Here is a 26,792-nt window from a genome sequence, read left to right as displayed (position 1 = left end):
AGCTTTAAAAGCATCCTTATATAAAAATGTTGCGGCAAGCAAAACTGAGATTGCCTGACCAAGGAAATTGCGTGCAAACTTAGAGACTATTGCACTTCGGTTTTTCCTGATTTTTATTTGTATTTGTACATCTTGTCTGTGTAAGAAATCAGAGACGACTCAAGATAAAATTAGAAAATAATTCTTGTTTTTAAAAAGAGGCTTTTTAGTACCCAAGTCATAGCAAGTAGCATTTTGCATACTTAGGCATTTCTTGAAGTAGGTAGAATATAAATGAGGAGGAAAGTTAAATATCCTGCAATCAAAACATTACAATTATGCTAAAGTGGGGACTTTTTTCTCTTTTTTTAATTACAGAAAGTACTCCAAAGACTTCTGCCAGTTGCAGTCCTGCTCCTGAATCTCCCATGAGTTCCAGTGAATCAGTGAAAAGCCTGACTGAGTTGGTACAGCAGCCCTGTCCCGCCATAGAGACGAGTAAGGATGGCAAATCCCAGGAATCCAGCGAGCCACCTGCATCTGAATCCCAATCCACCACCCCTCTGCCGCTCTCTGGCCACTCAGCACTCAGCATCCAGGAGCTGGTGGCCATGTCCCCTGAGCTGGACACCTATGGCATCACCAAGAGGGTCAAGGAAGTGCTCACGGACAACAATCTTGGTAAATCGCTTTATTCGCATTTCTTGCCCAAAGTCGTGTGTAAGTGTTCACGCTTTTGTTGTTAGCTGCAGTAGATGTGTATGGGAATGCCTGGCTTTGACTCAGGCCTGAGCTTTAATTTGCTAAAAAAGATACCTGGTCTTTCTAAACTGGTAGAAAACTCCTTTCAGATTGTCACACTCCGCTTCAAATGTCATCACACCCTTGCTCTTCCTAAGCTCTGCTGCTGGCACAGCAGCCAGGTACTGCTGCCACCTCCCAAAACAGAGTCCAGCAAGCTGTCAGGACCCCCAGAGCCAGGCAGATCTCCCCTTGGGAAAGGCTCTTTCCCCCACACTCGGAAATTCCAGGCCCATTTTGCATGAGGTAGAGGAGCCCAGTATGGTTGGAAGGGAGGTGCAAGCACAAGCAGGAGCACAGTGTCCCTGCAGAGCTGGGAGGGAAAATCCAGACTCAGCTGAGGTTTAGATGAGCCTGAGATAAGTGTCCAGGGCCACTCAGTTAATTCTGCTCAGAGATGTGCAAAGCTGAGGCTGCCTTTGCCTCCAGATGGATTTTGGCTGTTGAATTCAGCGTCATGACTGCAATAGTCACAGGAATAACCTGATGTCAGTGTGGGAAGCCCACATTAGTACTGTCACTATGCCTCTAAATCACTGGTTCTTCGTGTCTTTAACCCTTGCTTCCCTCACGAGGCTTTGGGAGATGTTTCTGGGATCCTCTGAGGGCTCTGGCAGGAGGGCAGTAAGCCTGGCTCAGTGTTACCTGCTGCTGCTTCTGGCTCTTAGCAAGGGATTCATCCCACCTGCGTTAGGGTTCTGGTGCTCTCCAGAAGTACCAGTTTCTCTTCCCTCACTACAAATAGGGCCAAAAGTTTAGATTTTGACTGATGATGGTACTTAGGTGAGAGGAATCTTATTCATATCATCTGAAGATGATGACTGTAAAAGTAAAAAGTCCTCTGTTTTAGTATGTGAGGAAGCATTTTTTCATCTAGGCACAAAATAAAGTATTATTGTCTTAAAAAAAAAAATTAAGAGGAAAACATACTGGGATGGGGGAGGTCCCAAGTTCTCATTTAACATAATTTGGGGGGTAAAAAAGGAAATGGCCCTGATCACTGACATACCCTGAATGAGATTGTGTTCCACTGAGCCCAGCAGAATTCCTTGCTCATGCATTTGGCTTGGGCAGATGGTGGTTGCTCGTTCAGTGGAGATAACATAAAGTCCCAAATCCTGGTATGGATTTGCAGATTCAAGCCCCTGGGTTTTGGGCAAAATGCTGTTGAGTGCTGTACCTGCTCTGGTGTTCCAGAGAGGTTTGGAAAAAAAAAAAAAAAAAAAAAGTATTTTTGTTTACATTTGCTTTGATGCCATTTTTACTTAGTCTTTTTTATTTCCCATGATTTTTGTTTTCCTACAGTGTGGCTGACAAGCCTAAAAAGCAGCAGAAGAGCCAGGAAATGTGCCCCAAACTCTGCATTAGGTGTGGAACCAGTTTCAATGTCTCCTTTTGTGCCCTCAGTGTGCTAGTGCACCAGGTTTTCTGGTGCACAGGTTTCTCTGCTTTAGGCCCCTGGGCCTTGTGAGCCTGTCACAGGCAGCTGGTGGTGGCTGAGGTGTCCCAGTGTCAGCAGCCAGGAAAGACCACGGTTGTACAAAACAATCCAGGCTGAGCTGGGCGGGTCTCTCCTCCCAGCACCAGTCGGGGGAATGGCTTCGAAGTGAAGGTTTTAGGAAGGAATTCTTCCCTGTGAGGGTGGGGATGTCCCAGCACAGATTGCCCAGAGAAGCTGTGGCTGCCCCATCCCAAGGCCAGGTTGGACAGGGCTTGGAGCAACCTGGGAGAGTGGAAGGTGTTCCTTTCACCAGGAGTTGGGACTGGGTGATCTTCAAGGTCCCTTCCAGCCCAAACCATCCTCTGAAGGTTCTGTGGCTTCAGCACACGGTGCTGGCAGTGTTCACACTGAGATGCTGCTGATGTTCTGAGCCCCAAAAGTCAGAGTGTCCTCAGTGATTCCCTGCTGGGCCACACAGAGCTCACAGAGGGAAGCAGAGTCACTCAGCTGTTTGAGGGTAGGGGATATTGGGCATTTTGTAGGAAGGGTCAAAGACTGGCCATGAAACCAACACAGTTTTGTCCATTAGGATCTACATCAGTGGGAACAGGCATGAAGGGGAGAAGTTTTAGGAAACCTGTGCTTAAAAATATTCCCGTTATTAATAGTGCTCTGATGAAGATGCAGCGTGATGCACCTGCTACCTCCCGAGGATGATTTCTGACACCTTCCCCCTTAGCTTGGGAGCCTTTCAGGTGTTTTCTGCTGTCCTGCCATATCCTGACATAAAAGAAACAACACAAACATCTTTAACTTTGTTCTTAACACCTAGAGAACATGATGTTACCTCCTTCCACATTTGCATTTTTAATTTTTAGGCTGTAGTTTGAGGTTCATTTCCTTCAGCAGCACTGCCAGCACTGCTCATTCCCGACCCTTTTGCAAATCTGTGCCCGTATTCCTGTTCATGTGGCAACACAACAACAGATTTTTAAAGTAGCTGTGTTATCTTGCTAGTGGCTGGCAGGTTTACAGGGAAATGGATGAGGCCTTACTGATGTTTTTAAATACAAGCAGGGAGCAGGTTACCCCAGCACTACATGTGATAAAAACATGAAGATAAAAATGATAAAATTTCCCCTGAATTACCTCTTTTGTCTGATTTTCCTGATATTGAGGGTAGTGGAAAATCACTTATTACTCAGGAACTTGTGTGAATTCTGAATGTAGGTTTCCGTTCAGTCTGTAAGAACTGTTTTCAGGGTTAGTTTTACAGCTTATTAGCAGAGTGTCATGTTAAGCCCTGTTCTCCTTTCACCTCTCTGCCTCTCATTATCTCAGCTGCTTCCTCTGAAAGCTTTGCAGACTCACCTGCCCCACGCATCTGAGTGGGATGTTCTGCAGCTTCTGACTGGTCCCATATTCCCTCCTCTTCCCATACAGGAAAAAAAACCAAACCCACCGGGGCAAAAGTCTCGGGATGTTTTTAAAGAGAAGGAGGAGGGGAATCTTGGAGTTAAGCACTGGGTCTATAGAGCAGATATTTGCCATGAGCTGTGTCAGGCTCAGGGAAGGCTGTGAAGGCAAGAGCTGGAGGTGCTTTTGCAGAGCTGTGGGGTCAGAAGCCCCCGCTCATCCCCGTTGTCCCTTAGGGATCTGTTGGTCACCACTGGCTACAAGTGCTGGGATGCAAAGGGAGAATGTTCTGTTGTGTGTTAGTGAGGGCACTCAAAAGCTGCAGATCAGACACAAGACACTGAGACCCAGATTTGGGATTTATGGAAAGATCTTTGGGTTACCTTGAGATCCCATGACAGCATCACTTGTATCTTAAATCCTGATGACTCAGATGACTCCAGGCTCTCTCCTCTAGCAGAAGTTGGTATCAAGGCAGTGCAGCTCAGGAAGAACACTGAAGTGAAGGGGGTTAGAAAACCACCTCTGTGGCTGGATTTGAGCTGCACAGGCATTTTCCCCAGTCCTTGATAAGTTAAACCCTGCCCATATAAAACCATTGTCAGCAATGCACATATGAGCACTGTACACAGTAAAGCATTTGCAGATGACAGCATTTTGTAAGAGAACTAAAATTAAGTATTCTTAACTGTAGAGATTGTAAAACAAAAATTGTATCGCAAATTCTGATTATCTCTAGTGGGTAAGGCACAGTTAGATCCCCACAGACAGCACAGCACAGAAATTCCACACGTGTTTCTGTGAGGGCATTTATAAGGCCATTGCCGAAGGGGGAGGTTGCATTGCTCTTGGTTCACTGATTGCTGGCAATGTTTGGATCGCCCTGTTGGAACAAAGCTGTGGCACTGCCCTCCTGCGTAAGAGCTAAGTAGCCTCACTGCTCTCACTAGTTGCCTGCTTAGCCAGAGGTTCAGTTCATTTTTCCTCTCCTAATTTTATTTTTCTGCACACTGTTTCACTGTAAGGTCCCGCTCCCCAAAACGTGTCGAACTCCTCCCTTTATCCCAGGCAGATCCTGAGGATTAAACTAAAGCTCAATATTTACCCTTCTAGTGGGGGGCAGAGCATTTATTCTCCTAAATGTTTCTTCTGGGTTGTGAAGCAGTCCTGAAGTAAGAATAATTGAGGAATGATCTCGTGTTCTTTCCCGTGTCTCGGCTGAGCGAATTCATGCGCTTCTCAATTTCGCATTAGGTCAGCGTTTGTTCGGGGAGACAATCCTAGGGCTGACACAAGGCTCTGTCTCAGACCTGCTGGCTCGCCCCAAGCCCTGGCACAAGCTGAGCCTGAAGGGAAGGGAACCCTTTGTCCGCATGCAGCTGTGGCTCAACGATCCCAACAACGTGGAGAAGCTGATGGATATGAAGCGCATGGAGAAAAAAGGTAACCGGGAGCAGGGTGCTGACTCACGCCTTCCGCTCTTCCCGGGATCAGCCTGGCTTTTATCACCCTCCATAAAGAGTGGAGAGGCAGCATTGATCCAGTCTTAGCAGGGTTATGCAAAAGGACTTCACGACAGCTTTTTTTTGGAGCTTTTATTTGATGCTTGCTCGAGCAGATACATCTCAAAATGAAAAGAAAACAAACGCACAGCAAAAAGCCAACCCCAAACCCTAAATATTCACCAGCTGCTGGGGAATCACTGCTGTTTTCTCCTATAGATTAATTACTGAGGCCCTGGTGTATCACTGATAACTTGCCTTACCAAATGAGAAATGTGAGTTTGGGAGCTGGCTTTGGGTTATTAGTTAATGGTGCTGCAGCTGGTCACAGATGTTGGCCTGGAAGAACTGTGCATTGATTCCTGGGAAAGCTCCTTGCCAGTCCTGCACTGATGGTTGCTGGGAGGAGAGAAAAATGCAGCCTTTATTACAGGGGATGGCAGAATAATGATGTTTGTAGCCTCACGGGGAGGGGGAAGGTGATTGTGTTAACACAATAAAATTTGTGTGTTATGCTCACGTAGAACAGGGTCATGGGGACAGACCTGTGAGTGGTCTGAGTTGTTACTGGGTATTTCAGTAAGGAGTACATCCTGCAGATCTATCCAATTCTCTCCACTTAAAATTCATCACTAAAACCCAGTGGTTATTCAGAGCCCTGTTTTTAGTATGTTCGTGTGATTTTACAAGAGAGACTCGTGGGCTGCCATTATCAGCAGTTAACTAATTAATGATATATACATCTCTGGAGCTACCCCGTAATGATATTAGCACAGACATCATTAATCGTGTACACTGAAAGCTCTGCTGTTGACTGATGTTCTGAAAGCATTTACACATTTGATCAAGAACTTGGTGATTATATTTAAAATTGCAGTGGGGGAGCTTCTGGGAAAATTATAGTCTTGCAGGCTTTTAAGAAGAAATTCAAACCCTTGTCACAGTAACCAGTATAATATAAAGCAGTGCAGCATCTTAGCACAAATCGTGTATGATCTTCCATGGGGAGTAAAATCCACTTGGGTTTCCACTTACAGCTGTAAACCAAAGGGAATGGTGAGGGGTTTTGCTGTATTAGAAACATGGCAGGAATAAAATTGTCAACTAGCTGGTTTTTATAGCCTCACAGAGAATATTGCCCATAATGCAGCAAAGTAAAATAAAAATAATTTAAAAGTAGCACTGACAATATCCTTTCAGAACTATTTTCTAAACTGGATTCTTATTAACCAGTGAGCGATACATATGGTCTGTAGATGGCATCTGAATAGAGATAGGGCCATAAATCATTGATACTCTGCACCGAGCTCTGAACTGTGCAAGTGTTGTCCTCAGAGCAGAGCAGAGCAGTCTAAAGTGAATTCAGCCCTGTATTTTCTGCAAAATCCTTTCATGCAGGTAAGGATCCTGTGATTTAACCTTTTAAACTGCTCCAGAGCCACATTAAGAATTTAACTTTCCCTTCAGCTAATGTCAGTTAAAGAACAATGCGACTGGGTCTGCTTCCAGTGAAACATTATTATCAATTATTTCTCTGCCACATTTTATTAAGGGAGTAAATTAATAATTATGATAAAGGTGAGCTGCATAGCTCCTTTTTTTTTCTGTTCCACCAGTCTGAAGTTTGTGCTATAAATGTCCTTTTTAAGAGGTTCTGAAAATTTGCAATATACATTAACCAACCTCTTTGGGGGGAGCTGGGGGTTTGTGCTCACCGGGCTGAGACATTCTGCACACCTTTCCTGCCTTGGAAGAGTTCATTCCTCTCATAACCTCCAGGGTGTTGGGCTGCTGGAGCATCACACTCCTCACAGAGCAGCACTGCTGACAGAAGAAAATTGAATTCCCTTTATTTCCCCATTATTTCACTTTTTAATAATCTTGTTCAATACCACGTAAGATAAAAATTATATTAAAAGGGGCTCTGTTTTATCTCAGTGGGCAGCTGTGCAGTGGTGTCTGTGGCATCCATAGCTGGGCACGTGCTGGGGACTCTTCCCAGAGGGACACGTGGATGCTGAGGGGGAAGGTGTAACTCACATCCGGACCTTGGCCCAAATTACAGCTGAGTTTCCTTTTTTTTTCATGTGTTTCTGAGAAGCAGGGACTGGTCACAGACAAAAATCAAACTTCTCCAAAAATAAAGCATTTGCAACTCAGATTCCAGTTTGAGCCTTGCTGCCACTGCAGATGTGCTGAACGATCTCCTTACGTTGTCTACACGCAGCACAGATGTTTAAAAATAAAAATTAAAATGGAAAAGCTTTTAAAAATGTCATCTGAGTTTTCAGAGACCAGCATTAAAGCCTGAAGTCTTGAGTCCTACTTCTGCCTTTAGCCCAGTGGAAATTTGTCCTGATACTAGATTATCCTCCAGAAAACAATTGCTCTGACAGAACAGTGGGACATCCTCCTCTTTATTTGTATTTTAATGAAATATGTGCTTTTATATAGTTTGTTCCATTCACATGAGAGCAACCCAGCTCAGCCAGTGCACCTTTTGCGATCCCAGTGTGAGGTTACAGGAGCAGAGGAAGGGATGACATTTTTCCCAAGCTCTCACAGCTCCAGATTGTCCTTTGCTGTTCAAGACAGCAGGTCTGCCCTGCCAGGAATCCCATCCTTTGGGGAGCAGACAAAGGGAGATTCAGCCCATCCTGGTCCCTGAAACTCCAGTTAGAGGTGGTCTGAGAACTTTTCACATCTCCCATGCCAGGTTCTGTTTTGTCTCCTGGCCTCCTTGAAGCTGCTGCCCATGGCTGAGGTGATGGATGTTTTCCTCCAGCCTCTTGGTTTTGCTGTGCAAGACAACAAGGGAGCCTTGGCTGTAGTTTGCACGTCAATGCAAGTTGGAAATAACACCCAGGAAGGAGTTTTGAGATTAAACACCTTATAGAAATACGAGATTATCTTACTGGAATGATTAATTCCACGGTCAGAGGTTGTAACCGTTCTTTGAAAGCTGCAAAAATAAGGGTCACCTTGAAATAATGCAGTTTTACATATGGTTGGAACAACTTAAATAGGTGGATTTTTAGAGGAGATTTATTTAAAAAAACCCCACCACTTTGGTTTTTATGGTTATTTCAAATGTGTGCAGGACTGTATCACGTCAGAGTGATGGATCACGAGCAACTCACGTTGTGTTCCATATCAGTGATCTTACACAGTAGGCAATCCACAGGTAATCTGTCATATTCAGGAAAAACAAAATGTGGGCCATGCAGATACCCCCAAAGGTTACAGAGAGTGTTCAGAATTCACTTCCATGATAATAAAGCCACAGTGCCAAAGATCCCACTGGAGGCACTGTGGAGAGGGCAGGGTGCTGGAACCCGCTGGAGCCAGAAAACCCAGCCAGTCCTGGAGGGAGCCCTGCCAGGAGACATTGGCAGGGGTTTGAACACTGTAGTTTATTTGATTGTGCTGAATTTTTATTCATTGTGCAGCCTCAGCCTGAAGGCAGAGCTGTGGGGAGAGAAAAATTGAATTTTTGAAGAATTTGGTTGTTGACCAGTGTCACTGGCCTCTCAGTGTCCCTGTCTCCAACCAGAGCTCCTGTCTCCTGGAGATTTAATGCCTCCTGGATTGATGTCAGGCTTGTTTAATCTGGAACTTAATACTCGAGGTTATCAAATTGTAGCTCTGGAATACGTAAACTCTTAAATATCTGGAAGGTACTTAACAGGCCATTAAATATTTTATTGACAAGATTCATCTGTATTTGCTGTTTTCAGCCCCCTCATTAGCAATGCTTGTGCATGATAATGCCAGGTGCAGTAAATCCCACCTCTCCATGCCCGGTGTAAATCAATCAAGTCGGTGACAGCCTTTGCTGGGGCTCCTTCCTTGCAGAATTTGCCAGGATAATTCACTCCCAGTCGGGGAGGAAAGTCAGTGGCAGGATCACAGGCTCCTGCCATCAGCCTCACCGAGCCCATCAGTGCAGGGAGAGCTTTCTGAAAAGCGTCTGTGTGTTTTGGAAGGAGCTTTGTGTAGGGGAGGAGGGTGCTGGGGGCTGGTTTTCTTTCATAACCTGTCACTGCCACAGCAGAGGGCTGTAGGGAAAGGCAGCAAACGCCTGACGGGTTGTTCAGCCCAGCCCTGGCATCTCCGGGCTCCAGGCGCCATCGTGTGTTGGGGATGGCTTGGGAAGGCTGGGAATGCCGCAGCTCCACTTCCACAGTCGTATTTTCCTTCATGTCAGAGACACCTCCGTGTACACCTGAAGTGTTTTAACCACCTTTCAGTCAAAATGAAGCCCAACTGTCCCAGTCAGGGCCTTACGTGGGAGTTCACTCCTCTTGAAGGAGTGAATCCGAAACGAATCGTGTGAACTGAGCCCTGTCATTTGTGTCCCACGTTCATTGTAAAGGCAGGAAACTCTGGCAGCTGATTTACCCTCTTCTCTTCTCTTCCTGCCTCTTGCATCCTCCCCACATTCGGTCTCTGCCGGCGCCCCATCCTTCCCAATCCCCTCCCAGCAGCCCATCCCTGCATCTCCCCGCTGCCGCCCCCAAGTCGATCCCTCAGCTGGTGCATCCATGGATTCCGTGTCTGCATCCAGCCGGGGCTGACGCCATGTGCTTCCCTTCCAGCCTACATGAAACGGCGGCACAGCTCGGTCAGCGACAGCCAGTCCTGCGAGTCCTCGTCCGCCGGCATCGACTACAGCCAGGGCGCCAGCCCCCAGCCCCAGCACCAGCTCAAGAAGCCCCGGGTGGTGCTGGCACCAGAGGAGAAGGAAGCTCTCAAACGAGCCTACCAGCAAAAGCCATACCCATCACCAAAAACCATTGAGGAACTCGCCACGCAGCTCAACTTGAAAACCAGCACCGTGATCAACTGGTTCCACAATTACAGGTGCGTGGCCCCGCGGGAGCTCTGCTCCTCGGGGATGCGTTGGCTCGGCTTTGGCAGGTGCTGCTCTGCCTCGGAGGACTGTGGCGGGTGGTTGTGCAAAACAAGCAGCTCTGACAGCAGGGACGTTCTCACGAACGCGCTGCTAATGCCGCAGACTAATTTTAAGTCGTCCCTGAGGAGCAGCAATACTCACATCTTGATGTAAGCAATGCTTTTAAACAGAAAGTCTGGCTTTTGGGGTGGGCGTGGATGTGGAGATGTCCAGTGATGAATATTTATAAAGCCACTGCAGTGGGCCGGGCTGCTGTGTCTGACTCAGTGTGCACACGCACAGACACGTGTCCTGGTGGGTGTTGTCACCGGGTCACTGGGGGTGGGGTACTTGGAAATGCCCTTCATTGGATGCCATCAGAACTGCCCTGCTTTCCTTGTGTCATTTTCCTGCATCGGAAGAAAAAGAGGATTTTCTTTTAGGCCTCGAGTCTCCAAGTTGTGAAAATAGGCACAGTGTTTGTGCTGTGTTTCTGGGAGGCTTCGTGGAGTCCTGAAGGACAGAGAACCGATAACCCTGAAGTTAGATGTGGCCACAGAGAGGGACTTGTTACAAGGGCCTGGAGTGCCAAGACAAGGGGGAATGGCTTTAAACAGCCAGAGGGCAGGGATGGATGGGATATTGGGAAGGAATTGTTCCCTGTGAGGGTGCCCAGAGGAGCTGTGGCCAGGTTGGAAGGGCTTGGAGCAACCTGGGCTAGTGGAAGGTGTCCCTGCCCATGGCAGGGGGGGAAACAAGGTGAGCTTTTAGGTCCCTTCCAACCCGAACCATTCCAAAATTCTATGATTTATTTCACTGTTATGATTAAATCATCGAGTCCCACTGAAATAAAACGTTGGTCTAATTCCTTTCTCATTTGAGGAGGAACCTTCTCCACATTTGAACCCCTGAAGTAGGTTTTGGCCTAGAGACAGCGATGAAAAGAGACAAGGCTGGAATAGCACATAAGAATTATAAGGATTTGAATAAACACATTATCAGCTGTGCTTGGGACTGGAAGTCCTAATTAATGCAGCAGACTTTTCTCCAAGAAATTTGCGCTAATGAATATTGAACAGGTACCGTTAAGCTACCAGATTTAATACTATTCTGCTCCTACACTCGGAGCCAGTAACGTTCCTAATTAGTCCAGATTGCTAAACTTGTTTGTTTTTAAAAACTGCTAACATTTAAAGAGTAGTTTTTCACTTTGGCCCTTCTCAGCTTTTACCGGGGAAGTTGCTGAAGCAAAAGCAGCAGAGTTTAATGAGCTATCTCAGAAATACTGTGCACAATAGTTAAATAATGTTTATAGTAAACAACACGAAATTTTTTAAAAATCGAGTAATCATATTTACGCTGAATTTCACTGCCTTGCATTCAGTACAGATGCAGCCTCTTTTCGCCGCTCAGAGTTCTCCAAATGCAGGCCTCTTCCAATTCCCACTTGCAGGCAATTATACACCAGTTGGAGGGATGCCTATGAAAATATGTTCCCTTCGGCCTGACAGCAAAATGTGCTGTTCTCACTTGGGCAGACGAGCGCGGGAGCGCTGGTGGCAGGTGTCACCTCCCTCATTATCACCAGATCCCTGCCTGGGCGTGCGGTGATCGGCGCCTCCAGCCCCACCTTCCCGGGGAGGAGGTGCTGACAGCTGGACACCAAATCAAACCCTACAAAACTGGGAGCTGTGGGCAGCACAAGGCTGAGCACTGAGTGACCTGGGGCTGCTCCCAGATGTGCTGCTGGGACCCCAGGGCTTTCAAAAGCTGTTTCAAGCCCTGTGTGCTCTGTGCTCTGAAAAATCAAAACACAAACCTATTTTTTGTTCCCCTTGACAATAACTTGCTTAGCTGTCATGCATGAATTTCTCTTAGATCATGTGTAGGGTGTTGTAGAAGAGGGACAGGTTCCATGTTCTGTGAGGGGAGCAGGGTCTGACTGTTCTGCAGCTCATATTTTATAAGAAATGGGTGGTCTTTCTTTGAGACATCTCTAGGCCACACTTAACTTTATTTATCTCTTTTATACTCTCCCTCAGCCATTTTTTTTCCAAATTGAAGAGGTTTTTTATACAGAAGCAGTTCCACATCCCAGACCATCTGCTTATGCTTTAAAAGTATTTTTTTCTGTAGCTTCAGATAAGGGAGGGCAGAGATTTGGACAAGTTTGTCTTGCTGTCTCTTGGGAATCCTGTTGCAGTGATGCTTTTCTTTTCAGATTCAGCCAAAATCTCACTTTCCAAAGATGGTTGCTACAGCAGGATCTACCTTTATATTCACCAGATGGAAAGTCAGCATTAGCATTTATTTCCCGCAGCAAAAAGGAACGCTGAAAAAAATACCCTCAGCAGGCAAAGAAATAATTCACTTCAGAATATAAATGGGTATAAAGGATTTTGACACGTCTGCAAACTTCTCCAAGTCTATAGCTTTGCATTCATACCAGCCACAGGGCTCTCAGAATATACAAAAAATATCCCTTGCTTTGCACCAGTGAAGCACATACAGGACACATTCAGATTTTGAGGCTCTGATGTCTTAAGAATGGTACAAAAAAGCAGGAGGGAGGAATTTCTATCCCACTTCACCTGTGGAAACCGGCACATAAACTCAGCAAGGCCACGGAGATGCTACTGCAGACGCATCAGGAATGAAACCTGGAACTGTAATCCAGCACTCTTGGATTCTGAGTGGATTTTTCAATGAGCTCTATATTCTGCTAGTTTTGATGTTGTGTAAAGGCTTGTCCAGGGAGCTGCAGCAAACACCCAGGAGATGTCTGATGTTTTGATTTCCACTGGTGAAAGCCAACAGGGTGTGTGGATGTCAAGGCCCAAGAGGAATGCTCTCTGCAATCCTCTAGCTGCTGTCACCAGTTCTTCTTTACCATAAGAATTTAATTACTGTGTTAATCAGGAGCCAGACCAGATTCCAGAAGCAATGTATTGGGTGTGAAATTCCAGGGGTTTCCACAGCCATGGGTTTGGTGTTTGCAGAGCCGTGGTCAGATTCTCAGCGAGGTTCAGCTCCTGCAGGAGCTGAGGTATTTTAAATGCCACTCAGGCACAGAGCTCTTAGCAGCCTCCTCTCCTGACCTGGGGAGTGTTAGAGAAGCACCATGTTCTGGATCAATGTCCATGCAGGGAGATTTTAGGCGTAAATAGAGCCTGATAATCGATGCTGCAGGATGCGTGCAGTTAATGGTAATAGAAAATTAATGTTAGCACCTGTGGGCCTCCGTTAGGTGAATAATATTCTCCCAGGGAAAATTACAGACCCCCTAAATCCTTCAAAAGTGTGGAGTCAGCGAGTACTGCTGAAATACTCTGTTGCATTTCAAGTAAGTCAGTAAGATCATTAGCTTCAAAAGCAGTATTCAGGTGGTGTTCTCCATTTAGCCGAATGTTTTTCCATTGTCTGCTGTCTCCCATAGCACAGTTAAGGAAAAACAGAAAATCCTTGCAGCCATCAGCGCTGGGACAGCGTTTCACTTGTGGTTTGCAGGCCCCTTGGCAGTCCCCTGTGGCTGAAACCGAGAGTTTTTGGTCTTCACTCTGAAAAATACTACGTTTTTGTAAACTCTCCTCAGGCCTGTGGTCCCATCCCTAACCCCAGATCATTCAGGCTCCCTCTTGGTTATAAATTAAGACTTAAAAGTTCATCACTTCTCCCATGGATGCAGCAGGACAGAGAAAGGATTAGTCCAGACCCTAAGGTTTTTCCATCAACTTTTCTCTGCTTGTGGGGATTTTGGGAACTCCTAAACAGAGAAGGAAGAGGGAGGAAGGGCTGAGTGAAATGGCAGAGGTGGTGTATTCTTGAACACCGGGCAGTTCTACCCACACATGGAGTGCAGTCATTCCTGTGAAAGGCACTGCTTGGCTTGTCACTATTTGTGTTCTGAGATTGATTTTTTAAATAAAAAATGAGGCAAAAGTCAGACTAGCTCATAGACTGGCAGCCTGTCACAGGCTGGGCTTTCTCACAGTGCTTCCAGCACAACGGGCTTGGTTTCATCTTCATTTCTCCTCACTGTCCAGGAGAACACCAAGGGGCTTGCCCAGCTTTTTCCTGGTTTATTTTTTGTTTAGGCAGACTGGCTCACTCCTGGTAGGAACCTGAATTGTTTTGTGTTTGCAATCCACTTAATTCTGGGTCTCCTACAACTGTATTCATATCTTTTGTTAAAAATACTAACTAATAACCTCTCAGCAGGGAAGCGGTGGAGACACCACCCCTGGAAGCGTTCAAACAACGAGTCAATGCAGCACTTGGGTGGAAATTGGACTCAATGGTCTCGGAAGTATTTTCCAGCCTTAATGATTGCCCAAAAGGGCATCTTTAGTGGCATGGAAAGAGCATTTTTAGTGGAGTCGATGATCTCAGAAGTCTTCTCCAACCTTAATAATTCCACAAAAGGGCATCTTTAGTGGCGTGGAAAGGGCATTTTTAGCGGAGGCGGGCATCTCCTCGCCGCCACGGCAGTCTCACATCCCTCTCCCCTGTCTCCTAGGTCCCGCATCCGCCGGGAGCTGTTCATCGAGGAGATCCAAGCCGGGAGCCAGAACCAGGCCGGGTCGAGCGACTCCCCTTCGGCCAGGAGCGGCAGGGCGGCGCACAGCTCCGAGGGGGACAGCTGCGACGGCGTGGACGCCGAGGGCCCTCCCGACGGCAAGGCCAGCGGCCCGGAGGCGGACGAGTTCAGCGGTGCGGCCGCCAAGTCTCAGGGAGGGCCCGCCGAGCCGGCCTCGGAGGCGGGGGAAGAGGCGCCGCGAGGCGCCAGGCCTTCGGAGAGAGCGGAGCCCGAGAGCCTGGAGGACACCGACGACGAGGGCCGGCTCAGAGCGCCGCGCCACGGCTCCCCGCCGGCGCCGCAGCGCCCGGGAGACGCTCCGGAGACGCTGCCAAACTCCGCCACGGAAGGGGACGCCTCTACCTCAGCTGCCTCCACCTCAGTCCTTACGGGGGAGAGCTCCTACAAGTCGAAAGAAAGTTCGGAGAAAATCTCCAGCGTGCCAAGTACGAGCTCGACGCCGGCCGCAGGCTCGCAGAAAGCCAACTCTCTGCAGAGCTTGTTCGGCTTCTCGGAGGCGGCGAGCTCCAGGAACACGCGAGACAGCTCCCTGAGGAAAAAGAAAGCGGCCAACTTGAACAACATCATCCACCGCTTGGAGAAGGCCGCGAGTCGGGAAGAGGCCGTCGAGTGGGAGTTTTGAGATTAAAACTGGCCCAACTCGGGAGAGCTGGGAAGTCAAAACTGGACCTCTACTGGTTTTATTGTGTTCGCACTTAACCGCCCTGCGGGCCACAGGGCAAAAACGCCATAGGCCAAGGTGCATATAGAAATCAAAACAAAAAAAAAAGAAAAAAAAAAAGAAAAAAAAAAGAGGAAAAAAAAAAAAGGAGCGTTAAGCCCAATTTATGTTTGTGTTTTCGAGGAAGAAAACTGAAATGTGTAGTCAAGCTTTTTTGTACCCTGAAGTGTTTTTATTATTGCCCTAAGTGATTTCCACGATTTCTGGAATAACTCATACAGCTTTGCCTTGTGCCCTCCTCTTTGGTGTGGGGCTTTAAAAAAATGAAAAACAGGAAAAAAAAAACAAAAAAACCTTAAAAAAAAAAATCTTTAAAAAAAAAAAATCAAACCCACATATTAAAAGGGGGCTTTTTATCTGCCATCTAATGGCTACAGAGCGATAATACACTATTATCTTCTTAAACCAGGAAAAAAGGGGAGATTTTTCAAGAAAAAGAAAAAAAAAGAAAGTTTTTTGTAGCTGTTCAGTTGCCACTAAGAGATTGCACAGTCAACCGACTCTAAACACACTAGTTTGGATTCCTACATATTTTCAAGAAAAGAAAAGAATCTTGTTGTTTGAAACTTTGAATTAAAAAAAAAAACACATTTACTCCACATATTTTTTAACAAAACAAAAAAAAAAAAGTCACATCAGGAAAATATCTTAATTTGTGGTAGCTGACTTAGTGTTTTCTTGTAAGTGAAATAGAATATTGACACGTAGTGCACATTGTTTCATAGCTTTAACTGATTCTGGTCTTTTGCAGCCCAGAATTTGTTTAATACACTCCATTTTAGGCCAAATCAGGACAAAAAAAAAAAAAAAATCTGAATCTAGGTATTTTATAATCTGCTTTTTAACCTCTAACCACAGAGCACGCTGATCAGACCTCATATCTGGGAGGTTTAGGAGACAACTTAGAAGCAGCATGTACTTGATCATTTCACTCGGTTCGTAGTGTACAGGATTTCCTTTCAGCAAAGACAGATCGCTCCAAAAATGTTGGCCAGTAACATTTCAGCCTGCTACTTGGGGGCCTAGCCCTTATCCCCAACATTCAGCTCACCTGGAATCCTTGGGAACGCAGTCGACGTGTCCGATTGCTGTCACACCACTAAGAGGGACTGGAGCTGCCGCAGACCCAGCCCTTTTCCTGCTGTTGGTGGCCATTTACTGACTCTCTTCCCACCACGAGCACTGATTTTAAATAACCTTTTAGTTGTGGGAAGCTCCTTTTTTTTTTTTTTGGCGTGGATAAAGAGTACACGGCAATGACCAGACGGGCTCTTACCGGGGCGGAAGCAGCCCAAGCTCGAAACCAAAACCTTCGTGCTCTCGAATCCCAGTCCGGCCCGTTCTGCCCTGCAGAAATAAAGCCTTTTCCCATTATTTTATGCACAGGTTAGGGCTGATCAAAGTACAAATCCAATTCTAACTTGTCTCTAACTCCTCCTGTTGTCTATATGTATATGCGTGAGCATAGAGGTGCGTGGAAGGATGTGTGTGCGTGGGTGTGTGCGTGCAATTTTATACGTCTGTGTATTTTCTTACGTACTTGTGCACACATAGAGTGCATTACTGCCACCTTTTTTCAATAAGCTGTTTTATCAGTTATGGCTTCTACAAGTTTGCTAATTTAGACTCCTTTATTGCCATATCTTTAAAACTAACAATAGATGATTTCGGAATATATATATATATAAATATATATATATATATAATTTTTTTTTTTTTGCTTATTTATAGGTGCTGTATTTTATTATCTGATTGTTAGGAAGGGATGAAAGGGGGCAAATATTCTTTAGAGGGATAGACTGCCGGCAGTATTGGGTATAATTTACAAGATGTAGTTGTCATACTGTATATTATTGATTGAAGACTTTTTTGACCGTATTGTGTATCATTGAACTTTTGTCTTAGGTCAGCATCTTTTTGATGACACTTTAATGGTGCATTCATTACTTCTTAAGTTTAATTAATATTACTTTTCTGATTTTGGGGGAGGGAGGGATGGGGGAGAGGAGTTCCGACTTTAAAGGTATGTTCCCAATATTACACCTCAGTGTGCTTGTATTAATTCATTAGTAGGATTTTTGACTGTAAGATGTGAAACCACATTTCTTGCATGATGTTTTAGAACTTATGTATTTCATTTACAGTCTCTTAACATGCGACAGCAGCACTTAGCGCAAGTTTTCACAAATTTAAGACTCAGTACACTAAAATCCATCCTTCTCATGACTAAGGAAAGAAGGCTCTAGGAGGCTGAAAGGCAGGGATTTATTTCCGATTTTTCACTGCTAGCCGTTTCAGGATTCCTCCTTGGGTAACTGGGGACTCGTGATGCGAAACTAAAGCTGAGGAACGGAGAGAGAGCAGCTGCCCCTTTCTGTGACGAGCTGAGGGACAATTGGCAGTGACAGGCACCGGGGTGTGGCAGCGCGTCCCACCGGGAGCGTGGCCGGTCCGTGGGAATGGGCTGAAGCCAAGGGTGACCCCTCTGGACCTGTCCAGCGTCCTGGTCTGACTTCCAAAGCACAGCTCCGTGGATAAACGCGTCCTGGTAGGAGTTCACATACCTTAGTACAAGTCACAGCCAGCTGCGCCTCCAGCCAAGAGCAAAACTTCTGCCCAGGAGACGCAGATATTTTCTTAGGTTCTTTGATTTTTGATTTTATTTTTTTTTTTTCTTTGTTGTTGTTCGGTTCAGGTTGGGTTTTTTAATTAATTCTAGGCAATACACTTGCCGGTCTGTTCCTACTGTCCTTGTCTGCTGATGTGAGACCCAGGTGCTGGATGCAGTCAAGTGGTTACCCTCGGCTTTCTCCGTAGTGAGGGGGTGTTGTTTCTGTTTGATGACTTTTTTTTTTTTTTTTTTTTTTAAATTAATATTCCCCAAACTGTTCTTGTGCCTGTGTCTATCTGATTGCATTCCATGATGCTTACTGAGAGCTCTGGCTGCATTGTACGACAGCAGAACTGTATTCACAGGTCGCACGCAAATGCAGCACTTAAGGTCAATCTCTCTTCTTAATAAGCAATACGTAAGTGCCTTGAAACATATCTTCTTTTTTTTTTTTTTTTTTTCCCCTGTTTATTTTTGGTTTGCTTTTCAGGTTTCCACTAGTTCTTTAGGATTCTTTAGCATCCGCCCAGTTTTTAATGCTGTAATGATTTTTAAAAAGCATATCTGTAGCTTGCCCTAGAGGAAATCTTTCTTTCATAACACTAACTGTTAATTCTAAGCTCCATTATTCCATTTGAGTCGTGTAATTTTGCTGGATAAAGACAGCGTTCAGAAGTCAGAAGTCTCTCCATCCTGCCAAGCGTTGTCATTGGGATCTATTATAAAATTTATCAAATAAAATGCTGTCAGTATTTCCTATATTTTTGGCACTTTATTAATGGCTTAGCTCCTTTTGCTGTTTCATATTTAATGATCTGTGTTGAATGTGGATTAGCCTGCTGAGATGCTGTTGGGGTGCTCTCCTGCCCGGAGTCCCTTTGGGTCCCTTGGTGACCCCCGGGTTCGAGGGCAGGGGACAAGGAGCACCCTTGACCTGGAGCTCAGAGATGCTCCCGGGGTTTGTCCCGGTGTTTAGCCAAGGTCACAGCTGCTTTTCTGTTCCAGTGGAAAGTAGGATGGATTAGTTGAACTACTGCTGAGGTTCTCGGGTTGGACATGAGTTACGTGCTGGCGTTTCTGGCCAAGGCCCCCCGGTTTAGAGGCTCAACTTACACTGCAGGGTGTGAGCGATAGTTGGGATCAATTTGGGACTCGCCCTTGGGAGGAAAATGTGCTTTGGAATAACTTTTTTTTTTTTTTTTTTTTTTTGCTTCATTCAAAGGATAAAAAGTTGAAGGAGAGGAAATGCCAAAGAGCAGCACAGTGGCTGTCATCCCTTGGGTGCTGGTTCCAGGGGAAGGGAATGTGTGAAATGTGTGACGTGGGGCTCATCTCACAGGGCAGAAGAGCCCTCGTTGCTCACGTTTCTTTTCCTGATGGATAAAAGCACAGGCAGTCTTCAGGAAATCCATCATGCCAGAGTCGTTTTTCCGGAGGTTCTTTAAAAGCATTTTATTTTCTCTCTCTGTTTCCAGTTCCATGCTCTTAACCAACGCTGTGCATGAAGGGCCAGGGATGTTTTAATAGAAATATGTTTATATTGCAGTTAAGTTGTTGATTTTTCTCTCTGGATGGTTAGGGAAGGAAAAAAGTGCAGTGCTTTGTTTGCTAAAAGCCAGGAAAGAGTATCCTGTGGCAGAAGGGTCATGCAGTGGGGTTGTCAATACACTTCCATTTGTCAGGATACAGATTTCAGACAACAGCGCTGCAGATGTTTATTGGCAGAAATGCATTTAATTACAGTTGCTTTTGATGCCATAAAATTTGACCATTTTGTTTATTCATCGGTGAAATGCCTATAAATAGAGCCACCCTTTGAAGGAACCTGTATCAGTGCACTCTGCCCATATCATGAATTAGTGAGTCCTTCAGTAATAAACTCCTTGCTGTAATAGGAAAGATCTATATTACAGTTCAAAAGAAAAAAGTATGTGCCTTTCTCATTAGCTAAAAGATCTCTGCATTATTTTTATGTAACTTGTTGATATGGGATTGATGTAGAGCAGGGGGATCATGAACACCACAGAAGTCTATGCAATATTTTCCAATCCAATTCCTTAAAAGTCACTATTTTTCAATCCTTTAACAGGAAAAATAGTGAGTTAGAGAAGTGCATCATTCTGGTGGTAATTCAAACAGCAAAGCTGGTAAATTGACATAAAATAGGATTGAGGGAAATGTGACAAATTAATGTGATGAAATAATGGAAAATGCTAACAGTGGTTGCAGTCCCTAGAAGCACAGCTGTTGTCAGAAGTTTGTCATCTCCCATTCTGAAATTAACAATTTTCAGCATTCCTAAAGTTTTTATGGATAAGAATGCTCCTGGTGAAAACAGAACAGGTTAGAAACAGGGGGGAAAAGAATCACGTTTTGACCATATAGAAATTATGACAATACACAAAAAAAAGTAATTGAGTTTGGACCCTTAGCACTCGGATCCAAAATGTTTTATTTCCTTTGGAATGCTGCAGTAATCTGTGCCTTTAGCAGGGCTGTGAGAGATCAGGAGCTTGGCAATTTGTTGCAGACTGGACGTGGAGCGGTGACATTTTTAACCCATTTTTAACCCGCGCACGGAGGGCGCTGCTTTGGCTTCATTTGTGTCTCCTCCTGCAGAGGAGTTTCTGAAATTCGCTCTGATTTCCGCTTCACCCAGTGGATGCTCTGTGTCTTCGGCCCCCGAGCGTGGCCGAGCTCCTCTTGGAGACTCAGAAACAAGAGGAGGAGAAGGAAAGGCGGTTCTTAAATGGGAACTGGATTTAACATTCCCTAAAACCAAGTCGAGGCTTTCCCGTGAGTGTGTGGCAGTTTTGGCCCTGGTGTGACCAGCTGGTTGTAGCCTCTTATCCTTAAATTTAACTCACATGGATAAAACATTTTAAAATGTTTAAAAGCAGGACTGGGTTGATTCCTGTGTTGTTTTGCCTTCCCCCTTCTGCTCTGTGAACATCAGCATTTTCTTTGTGTTGCATATACAATCAACTTTTCTGAGGATTTAAAAATTCTGTACAAAGGAAGGACCTTTCCCCCCCGCCAGCAGTTTAAAGTCTGGTTTTGAATTGCAAGGAGAATCACTGGCATGGGAAGTACAAGATCTGAATTTCTTTTCTGATTTAACCTTTGCAATTCAAAAGGGGTGTAGCAGCCCCTGTCTCCATCACATATATTTGAGCTCTAAAATGTAGAAATATAATTTCACCAATTTCTTCTCTCCTCCCCATCTCTTTTATAGGATATATTGACTATGCCATATATAAAGTATAGTTAATAATGGACTTTATAGCTAGAAAAGCTCTTTATACCATGCCTAGGGACAGATTTGTCCTACATGACCAGGTCATGGACTATACCCTACCCTATTAATATGCAAAGATAAAATGGTTTTATGCTCTGAACGTGAAATTTATCCTTTTGGAGAAGATTAGCGTTAGGCCTGTGCACTTAAGTTTTCAGAAAGCCTTAAAAACAGGTGTGTAAGTGGTGCCATCTCTGTCCTCAGGGATGATTTCCCCCCAGCCAAGTGGTACTGTGGCGTGTTTAATAGCAGTTATTCGTTATAAGGTCATTTTCCAGTTGAAGAAAGTCATTCATTGAACTTTATTCGTGAGCCCCTCACCAGCACCCTCTGGTACAATCCAGGACCTGCTTTTCCCAAGACCTAGCATCTGTATCCATCCCAAAATCCTTGGCTCTCTGAAATCTCTATTTCTACAGCTCTTGTGAATGGGAAAAAACCCTGATGGGATTCCTGGGCTTTGTCATTGCTATTCACAAACATCTTCTGGCACTAAAGTGCATTGGAAGGGAATGCCTCCTTTTAAAAAACCTAGTAAGATTATTGTATTTTTTACTTGTCTAGCTCTTCTGTAAAGGATAATTCTGCCAGTTTCAAGCTTGCTTGACTCACAGTGGTGTTGCGAGATTTTAGCCACGGTTCTGTAGATTTCCTGTTATTAAAAGTGTTGGTTTCATCACATCAGTTCAGATTCTTTGGACTTTGAACCAGCTGAGTGCAGAGAGCGACTGAATCCTCAACCGTAACAAAACAGTTCAGGATCAGTGCAGCAAAGTGAACACCCCTGTGATGTCTGTGTTTGGCTTTCTGTTTGAATTCCAGAGATATTTGTAATACATGGTGCAATCTTCATCCAAAGCTCTTTGGAGATGGAGAGTCACGGCCAGAATTTCCTGCTGTTGTGGCGCCACACCTGATTTTTTGCACAGTTCCTGTGTAGTTCCTGGTAGTGTCACGACAGCACAGCCTCTCTCTTGACAGCAAGGACAAGAGTTGTGTTCTCTTCTGTCCGTGTGGGTAATTAATGTGCATTTTTGGGAGTTGTTAAATGTGTCTCCGTGCATCGTTCCAGGATGGAAAAGCCCCTCTGTGTATTTAGCATTTGTGTACTTGGTCTTAGTGGCGCAGCAGAATTGCTGCAGCCAAATTTGTGAAATCATTTGGGATGTAGGTGAGCGAGGCTTAAAACCAATGTGTGTTTTAATGGGCAGAGGATGCCAGTCCCCACTTGTCAGACCCATTCCCTGCTCCAAAGAGGGGATTAAGCCACTGGAGAGACCGGGCTGCTGGAGATGCATGGGTTTAACTAATGAGGACGGGGAAGATCATGCTCAGAATACATAAAAATGATCCCAAGGGTCTGAGATGTGCAAGAGCCAAGGAATTGGAAAGGAGGGGTCAAACCTGGTCGGTAGGTTTGGCTCCCTGCAGGAAGTTCATATCCCAGATATTTGCACACTTGTAGTGCTCTCTCCTTTATCAATGTACAGTGGACAGCAAATACATATTTAAAACAATCACAAAACCAGTGATGAAGTAAATTCAAGTCAAGTATGGAATTAAAGCAAGCCGTTCAGCCTTGCTCTCCCTTAGCTGAAGATTCAAGTATTCGTAGGAATCAGGTAGAAATTCTCTGATAGGCAGCTCCTCTTGGAAGGCAAGTGTCTGTGCTTTCAAGAGAATAAATAAAACTTGGCACTTGACTTGCTCTGAAGTACAATCTTGTCTCCAAGTAACTAGGAAAAATATTTTTGCAATCAGTCTTTCAATCAGACTTCCCTGGCTTTTATCAGCTTCTCCTGGACCCTTTGTGCTGTTTTGATGTGTTATTTATATGTGGGTAAATTATTACTAGCTTTAAAAGTGTTTCCAAAGTCTCTGGTTACCTCTGGATGCTGGTACAGGTGATGCAGGGAGTACTTGAGCATCTGGTTTAGATGAAAAGGAGGAGTGTGGAGAATAAGCAAGGTCACATCTGTATTGTACATTTCCTTGATCAGGGCTTCCATTTCCTTCTCACCTTCTCCAGAGAGATGGAGTTCATAGGTCATTCCTTTTTTTTTTTCCGTGGGAGAAAGATTTTAGTCGAGCTTGAAATGATTTTATTTTCACTCCATAGGCATATCATCAAAATCCTGTATGTTACAACATTTCCCGTTAAGTCTTTAGGTTTTGCTTCCTGAAATTCACTCTTTCACTTTCTCTACTTGGAAAGCTATGTGCCTTATTTCCTAATCTCTTCGTGGAGAATAATCTAAAGCACAGTCATCTGGCTTGCAGCTTTTTCTTTTTTTTTTTTTTTTGTTGGGTGGGTGGGAGCAAACACTGCTGGAGCATCCCAGTGTCCCAACACTGGCACGTGCTTGGCTCCCGGGCACTTCCAGCACTGTGTGAGGAGTCTTTGTGCAATAGAAACTCTGGGTCCGTGGCTGGGGGAGGTTCCTGTCCCACAGCCAGCGAGGGCGAGCTCTGCTTCAGGAGAATTCCCATTCCTGGGGGGTAAAAGAGAATCCCATGTCGCTGGGGTTGGTCCCAGCAGTTCCTGGGAGAGGACTCCGCCGTCACCCAGCAGCGGATGCTGGCAGGGCTCGGCCTCGCCCCGCGCGCTCCTGCGTCTGTGAGCGCCCAAGGAAGCTCCGTGTCCCTTTGTGCCATCAGCCACCCCTGCTGTGCCATCCCCGTGCCCATCCCCGTGCCCAGGCACTGCCCAGTCATTCCAGCTGGGGTTTGGTTTCGTGCAGAACAGGCTCTCCCCAGCCCGGCAGCCGCAGCCCTGCCCTTCCCGAGCTCGCTCTCTCTGCAGCATCACAAGGTGAAACACACGGAGGTGGTCTGTGATTTAGGACAACAATCTAATATTTCCTATTTATGAGATTAATTTTTAACAGTTTCTTTCTTGTCGAGGTTTGGGTTGTTTTTTGGGGGTTTTTTTTGTTGGATATAAACACAACAGGAGTATTTACATATCATTGGTTTGGGTTGGAAGGGATCTTAAAGCTCATCCCCTGCCATGGGCAGGGACATCTCCCACCAGACCAGGTTGTCCCCTAAATGGATGTTGGAGAAAGCTTGGGATATCCTAAAGATGGAGCAGGTAGTGTTGGCTTGTAGTATCCATATCGTTGTGCCCCTGTTGTGTTTCCTAGAGCAATCAATTTTTTTTTTTTTTTAAGGAAAAAAAAAAAAAGTATTTTATCTAAATGCCTAATAAATAATATTATTTAAATAGTTTTTTAAATAATTTAGGACTGAGAATAAGAAGCCTCAGTTGTGAGAGAAGAGAGTTAAAATATACAGAGAGAGAAAATACCCTGAGCCTCCTAGAGCCTCTACTGAGAATTTGCTAAAGACGCAGAGCCCCTGGTCAGAGCACATTGCAATTAACTCATGAGCGTTCATTTAAAATGAGAGACTGGTTTCCTGTGATGTTCATCTTTGTTGGCATATGTTTGACTTTCTGAATTCAGAGCTGATTTCCTTCTCATTCAAAAGTTGGTCAAGGCAAAAAAAAAAAGAAAAAAAAAGAGGAGAAAAAAAAAAAAAAGGCGAAAAATAATGATTCACCTTGCGCAGCAGCAACTTTTCCTGGTGTGAGCTCTGGAAACGCACGTTGTGCATTGTCTGTGGCACGGAGGGGTGGCTCAGCTTTGCTGCCAGCTGGAGATGTGTTCAGACAGGCTTTTCCCTGCCCAGGGGCCCTGGGGAGCAGCACAAGAGCAGGACTGCAGCCCCGGATCCCAGCGCGTCCGAGGGAGGCAGCACCAGCCGGTGCCAGGGCCCCCCTGGCATGGGCAGAGGGAAGGTGCTGGGCACCGCAGGGCACCAGCACCACTTCTGGGGCTTGGGAAGCAAATTTGCACTTTGCCTTTCGAGGGTGTCCCACTAAAAAAAAAAAAAAAAAAAAATATATATATATATATATAAAAAAACACCATCCGGCGAATTTCCCATATCAGGTTCTTTTTCCTTCTTTCCTTCCAAAAAGAAGCAGAAAATCAGAGTTAAAAATGCCCCTGGTGTAAGTGTTGGATCAGCTCTGCCAAACAAAAGGTTGTTCCTCTCGGAGTACTCTATGCATTTCTGTGGTGAAAAGCATTTTCTCCCATTCCTTGCTGGAAATGCTGTGAGAATGTCACACGTACGAACTCGGATGTCGATCCCAAAGCAGATGGAGGCTGGGGAGGGGGGGGGTGTTCTTTTTTTTCTTTTTTTTTTTTTCTTTTTTTTTTTTTTTTAATTGTTCCCCTCATGTCCCTTTCCATTTTTTTTTTTTTTTAATTAAAAAATTAACTCTTTGCATTTGTGCAATAACTACTTGCCATGAGAATGGGCAGACCTTGGAAATGCCCCGACTACTAACACAGCACAAGATGAACTCGAACAGAAAGTGGTGTACTTTTTCCTGAGAACTTTATTTTTTTTTTCTTTTTTTTTTTTTTTTTTTATAATAAGCTCAGTTTTTACCCCAGTGTATTGTGGTGTCTTACATTTTTAGCAGTATTTTATATTTTTTCTGTAACGCACTAAGTCTTAGATGTTTTTAGAGCTTGTTTGTTATATTCACAATCACGGATTTTAAAAAAGAAAAAAAGGAAAAAAAAAAAAAAAAAGAAAAAAAAATCCTCACAAAGACCCAATTGACCAAAAAAAAAAAAAAAAAAAAAAAAAAAAAAAAGGTGTCTTTTTTTTTTTTTTTTTTTTTTGTACAAGTAGCTTTGAGAAGCCCACATTGTGTTGCTGTGACTCATCTTTTGTAACATTTTATTTCTCGGTATTTGTTTAAACATAAAAAGTAAGAGTTTATCTGGCTGGCAGTGCAGGGCAGCGCTCCCTCGTCAGCAGACGGCATTGTTTCTGTCTTTGTTTGGTTTAGCCATAAAATGTTTGTTCTCAGCACTGTACAACGGTCCCTATATGATATGGAGAAGCAATATCACTGTATGAAACTCACACGATGTATTATTATTATTATTCACTAGCACCCTAGGTGTGATAATTGAAGTAAATATCTTTTATACAAACACAATTCCGCGTGGGCTGTCTTTTATTGAGGTGAGACCTGAGTCCAAGCAGCAAACATTTACATTGTGCTTCTGGTTCGGTGATGCCCAGAGGGATCACAGGGATGGTTTGGTGGGATTTGTGTTCAGCCAGGGGAGGAAAAATTTACTTTTTGTGTATCAGTTCCTATAGGGAGTGTGTGTGTGTGTTTCCAACACCTTAAATATTGAACTCTTAGATGTCCAAAATGTTCTGTGAAATCCAAGCGTGGCCATTCCTGCTGCAGTCTGTGAGGTGGGCGCCCAGCTTCACAAATTTGGGGTCTGAGACTGCCAAGGGGGATTGTTTTGAGCACCACAGCAACATATCAAGGAATTAAAAAGAAAAAAAATGTCACCGACCTGAGGTCGGAAATGCTTTAGGTTCGGCAATGAAAATGTCAAAGAATTTTCCCAGACACTTGGCTCGCTGTTTATTTTTACAGATGCTTTACAGGAAAATAAATTCCTCATTTAATGCCTTATGGGATGT

General features: G+C 44.8%; 1 protein-coding gene across 5 annotated transcripts in view; it reads left to right on the top strand.

Annotated features, from left to right (window-relative positions):
• The window catches only part of CUX1 (cut like homeobox 1), a 267,048-nt gene that overhangs the window by 220,021 nt on the left and 20,235 nt on the right, over positions 1-26,792 (top strand). For 3 of the 5 annotated variants that reach the window (XM_040082720.2, XM_040082718.2, XM_040082717.2), the window contains 4 exons: positions 358-660; positions 4,892-5,080; positions 9,738-10,002; positions 14,550-17,025. The exons of 1 other annotated variant lie outside the window; for it this stretch is intronic. In XM_040082720.2, coding sequence (XP_039938654.1) covers positions 358-660; positions 4,892-5,080; positions 9,738-10,002; positions 14,550-15,252 — 1,460 coding nt within the window. In that variant the 3' untranslated portion in view covers positions 15,253-17,025. Of the gene's footprint in view, positions 1-357; positions 661-4,891; positions 5,081-9,737; positions 10,003-14,549; positions 17,026-26,792 lie in introns of those variants that run through there. One more of the 5 variants, XM_040082721.2, reaches the window with a different exon arrangement.

This window comes from Hirundo rustica, chromosome 19, assembly GCF_015227805.2.
Source record: "Hirundo rustica isolate bHirRus1 chromosome 19, bHirRus1.pri.v3, whole genome shotgun sequence".
Classification (NCBI taxonomy): Eukaryota; Metazoa; Chordata; class Aves; order Passeriformes; family Hirundinidae; genus Hirundo; species Hirundo rustica.
The sequence above is the reverse complement of the archived record's forward strand: the minus strand, read 5'-3'. Positions and strand labels throughout refer to the sequence as shown.